At 27.0% G+C, this 7623-nt stretch overlaps 1 protein-coding gene across 1 annotated transcript; it reads left to right on the top strand.

The window, feature by feature from the left end:
- LOC132935887 (uncharacterized) lies at window positions 1-7271 on the top strand. The gene is made up of 8 exons (XM_061002524.1): window positions 1-332; window positions 4019-4082; window positions 4190-4417; window positions 4492-4749; window positions 4819-4875; window positions 6249-6320; window positions 6384-6785; window positions 6853-7271. The coding sequence occupies exons 2-8, from the start codon at window positions 4063-4065 to the stop codon at window positions 7136-7138; spliced, it is 1323 nt and encodes a 440-aa protein (XP_060858507.1). The 5' UTR covers window positions 1-332; window positions 4019-4062; the 3' UTR covers window positions 7139-7271.
- The last annotated feature ends 352 nt before the right edge of the window (window positions 7272-7623 follow it).

Raw genomic sequence — 7623 nt, forward strand, 5'->3', positions numbered from 1 at the left:
CCAATATTTACAATTCTTCTTCTTCTCTCTTTGTCTAAATCAAAGACATCTGCGAGAGAGACAGACATTGTTGTCAGAATAGCATGTAAAAGCGATTACAGTATACAACCAAAATATTTGATCGTCCTTAAATATTTATACTGATAAAGATAACCAACGAGTGATAATATTTTATGAATCATTCGCGAAGCCATAGTTCAAGAGAATACCTACGCTTATGTATAAATGTTTATATTATATTAAAATATGTGTGTGTACTGTTTTTTAGTGAAACGAATACTGTACAAAATTTTGGTTCTGCTACACATTTAAATCAATTAATGTGAATTCACGTAAGTAAAATAATATCTAAGCTATACTGCAATTGGATCTTTGCAGGTTGAAAGAGTCCAACGCAATTTTATAAAGTATGTAAGTTTCATCTTAGGCATTCAATGTCCCCCACACGATTACTCTCCAGTCTCTAAGATTCACGACCTTCAATCCCTAGCTGACCGTAGACGGAAGTTAATTAAGACTTTCCTGGGAGGTCTCTCATCTAATCTTGTTGACTCTCTTACTCTTTTATCCCTTATACCTAAAAGTTCCTCGCTTTCCAACTCGAGCACCTGTGTGAAGTAGAGAAGATAAGGTGATACCACTTCTAAATATTCAGGGTGCCAATTTCGACGGTAGATTGATAAGAGCACGGTAAGTGGCGACACCATTCGACCTGGGGCCTGTTTTTCCTTTTAATTGCATGTAAAACATGAGAAAGAAAAGATCTTCTTTGTAAAATAATAACTTTGTGAAGTTAAAACTTAACAAGTGTTATGTATACTTTAATGTGTTCATTGATTAAGCACTATTTTCAGTAATTAAAATAATAGAATAGCTACTGTTTACATTTTACTAACATTTATATTTATCAATCAGTCAGTCAGGAGTTAAGACACATTCGATTATACATTGTAGAGTTTAGTAATAAATATTAAAATACATAAACAACTAATCAACTAATAAATAAAAAATGTTTTATTTATGTTTTATTATTTTTAATATTCAAAATAAGAAAAAACAATTGAGTATACATGATTATCTAAAAATCAAATGATTTTATCAGTACAATAATATGTGTAATATATTCGTATATAGTATATTAATATTATTATATAGTATGAATGGAAATATCTATGTATTCAATTTTTAAAAATACTAATTAATTTATAAAAATGTATGTAATCAATAATGAATAACATAGCAACACCAACATCATTAGGAGGACCAATAAATTAACTATTTGAAAAATAAATAAAATTGAAATACATTTGGTGAACTGAATAATATTGTTTTTTTCTGTTGTTCAATTCTTAATTGTTTAGACTCACAACCTGTTTTACACCCAGGCACAAAACATTTTTTTGGTATTTTTAAATAATTTTCACAACAATAAACAACTGAATATACAAAAACAAGCTTTCAAATTTTAACATTATTCAAGAGCATTGAAGTGGTAGTAAGTTATCTTATTGCTGGTATTTCAAGAATGAATTCAATAATAAATGTGTGTGTGTTCACCTTTTGAGGTGATAAAAGTTTTTCTATTTTCTACTTCAATATCTTTTCTGGTAGGAAAGTGAATCTAGTTGGTACTTTGGGGAACAAAAGTAAAATATTCAAAAAGTATTCTAAACCGATTTCTAATCAGCGGCAAAGATTTGAACTAATCCAAATTCATTAATGCAATTACAGTTAGTTATAATTATAGTTATATTAAAATATAGGTATTAATAACTTATTGACATATACAGTGTGATCATGAAATTAGGTACCACTGAATATCTCAGATGGGTGACCTTGTATTGAAATAGGGTTTTCGGAAGGTGATAGGGAGCCCTTAAATACATATTTTCATACCAGTTTCAAATTTTTAGCTCACTCGGTACGCGCATGCGCAATACAACTTACTTTTTTTTTAATGGCAACCCCAGTTTTTTTCTGCAGATTCGGGTAGAGTATTTTTTTTTAAACGTTTATTGTACAAAAAGTTATTTTCTATTTTCAAAACTGCCCAAGTTAGAGTAAGTCAAAAATTGGATTTATGCATAATTCGTGTTTAATGATATTTTCATTTAAAACCATTGGAAATGTAAGTGTGAAATAACTAAACATTATTTTTAGTGTATGGTATTTTGTCAACTGTATTAATTAAATGTACAGCAAAATAGTTATAACTTATAATGATAATAGTAATAGTAATATTATAATAAAAATAAAATGTATAAAATACATTTATCGAATGAATTGTTCGAAGTTTATAGCAGCACTTAATAACCAGACATAACGGATATCGCACACACTTTGTACGAGTCTAGTTACAGAGTAAAAGTAAAATTTTATTTTTCATCAAACTAATGAATACTTTTATTTAAATACTTTAATAATTACATTACCTGCTTATCTTATCTTATATTAGAGCTATTTTAAAATAAAATAAAATTAAACTATAGAAATAGTTAAAATTGTAATCCAATTATAGCAGTTTACTAAACAAAAATTATCCCATACTCGAGATATTCAATCTAGTGACCAATACAGTATTATTAAATTATTATTTGAAAAACTCACCTTTAAACCAAACGACTAACCTTAAACAATCACATGCGCTTGCTAAGACCTTTGCTAACTAGAAATAAGAACTCCACTCTAAACACCAAATTAACAATCTACAAAGCGCTACTCAAACCAATCTGGACATATGGATTTCAATTGTGGGGCGCAGTAAATAAATCTAACATTAATAGAATCCAAACTTTCCAAAACGTATCACTCCGACGATTTTCCAATGCGGAGCCCTATATTTCAAACCACACTCTTCATAATGATTTTCATATGAAAACAATAGATAAAGAAGCACCCACTTCCTACAAACAATTTCATAAACGACTCCAAACGCATCCTAACCACATACCTCATAAAAGATCTTTCCATCCTTACTCTCCCAGGAAATCCCAACCGCAGACTAAAAAGGAACTGGTGCCCTTCTACAAAACTTTAATGTCTAACGTCTCATGACAAAAAAAAAAAAAAAATTATTTGAAAACAGAATCTGCAGAAAAAAACTGGGGTTGCCATTAAAAAAAAAGTAAGTTATATTGCGCATGCGCGTACTGAGTGAGCTAAAAATTTGAAACTGGTCTGAAAATATGTATTTAAGTGCTCCCTATCACCTCTTGAAAACCCCATTTCAATACAAAGTCACCCATCTGAGATATTCAGTGGTACCTATAATCGTGATCATACTGTATATAAACTAATAGTTGAAAATTCAATTTAATGTTCAATAGCTGCATATTATATACACATTTAACATAATAACGTAATATAATATAATATGATTCATATAATAATATTAGCTTGGTTTATATCTATAAAATAATAATATATTCCACCTATTTTATATTCATATTATGAACATCACATTTACATTTTAAATATTTAACAATGCATTTACACATTAAAACTTGAAATAAAATAGGCTCCCCGGGCGATTAATGGTGTACTGTTAAGAGATTTTTGAACTCATGGATTACCGTTCATTTTTGAATCCGCTTTTTTACATAATGAGATAGGGACGTGGTATCACCTTATCTTCTTTACATCATGGTCTTTCTATATTCTTCAACACAAAAGTAACTATATGAAAAATAGACCATTAAGACGCATAATGTCCATTGCCAATGAGGATCCCTCCTTTCTAATCTAACTATCCTTATTGTTACTACTTTCAAATCAATTTTTTTTCTATTTTTAAGCATTATTATTGCTATTATTATTTGTATTAATGTATATTTCCTACTATTTACTTAGAATTCAAATGTATTATCTATTGTATTCAAAGGGCACCGCCCGTTAATAATTAATAAATAAATAAAATTAGATATAGGTACACTGATATGGTACATATGAGTTTGGAAATGTTTCATGTTTTTTAACAGATTCTTTTGTATTAATATAATATTACATATTTGTTTTTCAGAGTCCAAAATACAGTAAATAATCATAGTGATAGTGTTCAATAAAATGGAAATGGACAAAATAATGTAAGTATATTATTATTATTGACTTGTAAAACAATTCAAGATTATTAATTTAAAACTAAAATATAAAAATATTTTATTAAAAGTAATTAATTTTAAATTTTGTGCAGTGAAATTAGTGATGATAAAAATAATCATAATGGCAATAATAATTATGGCAAAGGCAATAATTTACAAAGTCTTGAAAACTCCATAAATTCATTAAACCAGTGGACACTACCACCAGCACCACTACATATCAGAAATAGTAATACCAATAATAATGCTAAAACCAACATCCCTAAATCCTATCAACGTAAAAACAAAAATAATGCAAAAAAAATCATTCAATTTAAAAGGTATGTAATGAGTGTATACATATATATTATTAAAATTAATAAGAATTAAACAGAATTTTTTTGTTTAACTTTAGAAAAGTAATTATTTTGAACAAAAATGAATCATCCACAAATATCTTAACTGAAGAAATTAAAGGTACTACAGATATGCAACTTTTAACTTCTGATGAGGGTTCTTTATTAAATCAGGAAGATGACAATGAGCCAACTGAATCATTACTAGTTCAACCAGAAACTGAACCATCAAGAGTTTTACCAGATACTGAATTCCATACATTATTCTCAACTGATGAAACAGTTGACTTGACCACTAAAGACAATACACAAAACAAGTTAGTTATTATAGATTAGTCTAGAGTTTATAGTCAAACTTAAATATTCAAATATAATATTTGTTACAGAAAAGAAATCATAAGACAAAAGAAAACTCCTAAACGCAAAAAGGCTGTGGCTTCTAAGTAATGCATAGTTATTATTTGATTTAATATAATATTGTGTATATTGTAAATATGTATATATATTTATAAATATCCTTTATTTAATGATTAGAAAATGTAGGTGATAACTATGCCACCCTAATTGTGTAATTCTAGCTACATTCCTGACTAGTACCTAGAGATACATTTAAATTTAAAAAAAAATACATGTTCAACATTTCTTGATTTTGAAGAATTTTGTCAACATTTAAATTTGAATTGCTTATAAAAAACTTTTCCTTATTTATTTTTGGTATTTATTAATTGGTATGTTATGTATAACCTGATATTACATTTCAAAATTTTTCATCAAGCGAACATAATTTTAATTGACATTTTTTGAAAAAAAAAATATTGATAATGTCTTAATTTTATATATTAAAGCACAAAATCTTACATCAAAAATTTAATTTATAATGTATTCAAAATGCTAACATAAACATTTTGGTGAACATTATTTATATTTATATTTGTTCAAAAATGAATTACCATAGATACTTGAAATTTTCATCAAATTTCTATAGATTTATATAAAATGTTTTTGTTGGGCCAAAAGGCTTGAAAATTTAACACAAGGTTAAGAAATTTTCAAGCTACAAAAGCACAATTTTTTTTATAATAGTTAATGTTTAAAATTTGACCAAATTCATCAAAATTTCTAAAATTTGCAAATCACATTGTAGTAACAAATTTATAAAATGTATAATTTTCGTAGCTAAGGATTGTAAATATAAAACTCCACCTTAGACACCTAATGTACAGCAGAGGGTAAACTTGCCAACTTCTTTTTTTTTTTTAAATAATGGGAAATTTTAATTTTGACCTTTCAAAAATACGATTTAATTGTTATCAGAAATAACCCTCAAAGTTAAAAATCAAAACATTTTTTTTAGTATAGTGTATAGTGTATAGACAAAAAATATATTTTATTTTCATATTAAGGTCGTCACACACTTGTAGTGGTGGCAGTAAAATGCTTTTGTCTTGGTGGTGCCTTAGCGGTGACGTTAAAAAAGTATCGGGCTTCTATTTTCCATAACCGGTATTGCTGCAGTGTGTGGGGCCCTTTAATATAATGTAGAATGGAATATTGTATAATAATGACTACTGAGTAGGGTTTGGAAGTTATAAGAGCTAAAAAAAGAAAAAATATGCACTAAAAAAATTATAAAATTTGCATGAAAAAATGTCAACTATGCAAAATATTTAAATATTTAAATATTTTTACATTTCAAATTTTTAAACTCGCAATTGTATAGTTCGGGTTTCTAGTTTGGTTAGCTATAAATCGAGAGTATATAGAATAATATGCAATTCCTACAACTTCCTAGTAATGAGAAAATTGTATTTTAAAGGTCGGACACGTCATTAACAACGCCTAGGCCCAAGAGAGCATGTGCTATTGACAAAGTTGCTGAGAACAAAAAGTATATTTTGATTTAAAGGATTCAATTGAACATATTGTAATTTATAAATATATTTTTTTTCAGATCTGGTTTATGTAAACTAGGAAAACAGAAAGATGGTAGTTGGGCCTTAAATATTAAATATATTTCATCACCAATGTTTCAATGTCCAATTTGTGATGTGTTTTACCAAAGTCCAGAGTCACGCAAAACACATGAAGTTTTAGAGCATTCCTCGCTGCTTGAGTCTATACATAAACCTGTGGATATTGTTTCTACCCCAGGAAATACGGCTTGTATTGAACAGTTAACCCTATTTAATTATTTGAAACTTTGCGAAACATCAAAATATAAAACAACAGTAGTCCATGAATTGGCCAAAAGAAAACATTTGTTGAAAGCATTTAATACTAAAGGACTTGAGACTATAGGACAAGAGGCTATAAGACCTAAAATTATTGACTTCTTTAAGTGTAATTATTGCCTGTAAGTATAAAACATCAATACATTTCAATTAATTCTTATTAACAGTAAATATTTTTGTATTTTTTAGATATGAAACTAATCTTATATTTGCTTTATGGGCTCACATGACCTCCAAACATCTATATCTAAAATGTGATTCTGAAAAAAAGCCATTTTTATATTGCTTTTTGTGCGATCGCACATTAACTAAACGTACAAAACCACTCAGACATTTAGACGCTTGTATAAATAAACTAAGTGAATTATCAACTACCAATAACTCACCTAAACAATTTATATGTGCACTTTGCGATGAAGGTTTTGATTCATTGATAGAACTTGAAAAACATACTTGGGGACATGCAAAAAAGTAATAGTTATAAACATTCATATTACTTAAATAATATAGTATATAATTTACATATATTGTATTTTATAACTGACATTTGTATAGACTTTTTATTGTTTTTATTAGTTATAGTGTTAACCTATTAGATGTTATAAATATTTCCTAAACTATTGTAAATATTATTAGGTTGTTTAAAAGTAATTTGTTTGAAATTGTAATTTAATTTCACTGAAAGATATGTAAAAAACATATGCATTATTTTATATTGATTTATGCTTTAATTTAATATAAGTATGTTTCTGTGCTTAGAATCTTTTAGTTATATTTAATCATTTTTCATTTTTTTTTTGTTATATTAAAATAATGCAAGGTAAAAATTGTATGTCTTATTTATATATTTACTTTAAGAATTTATTTTGTATTATTATTACTATTTTTTCTTTGTACACAAGCAATTAATCTTGTATGCTTGTCATACTCAATTTAAGTATTTCTAACTAACGATAATTA

This window comes from Metopolophium dirhodum, chromosome 1 (genome assembly GCF_019925205.1).
Source record: "Metopolophium dirhodum isolate CAU chromosome 1, ASM1992520v1, whole genome shotgun sequence".
NCBI lineage: Eukaryota > Metazoa > Arthropoda > Insecta > Hemiptera > Aphididae > Metopolophium > Metopolophium dirhodum.

What these genes read in the sequence shown, in the direction of transcription:
- LOC132935887 (XM_061002524.1), top strand. Translation starts at nt 4,063, where the DNA reads ATGGAAATGGACAAAATAAT. An exon ending in ATGGAAATGGACAAAATAAT is followed by an intron (nt 4,083 to 4,189) that starts GTAAGTATATTA and finishes AATTTTGTGCAG; the next exon opens with TGAAATTAGTGATGATAAAA. An exon ending in TTTAAGTGTAATTATTGCCT is followed by an intron (nt 6,786 to 6,852) that starts GTAAGTATAAAA and finishes TGTATTTTTTAG; the next exon opens with ATATGAAACTAATCTTATAT.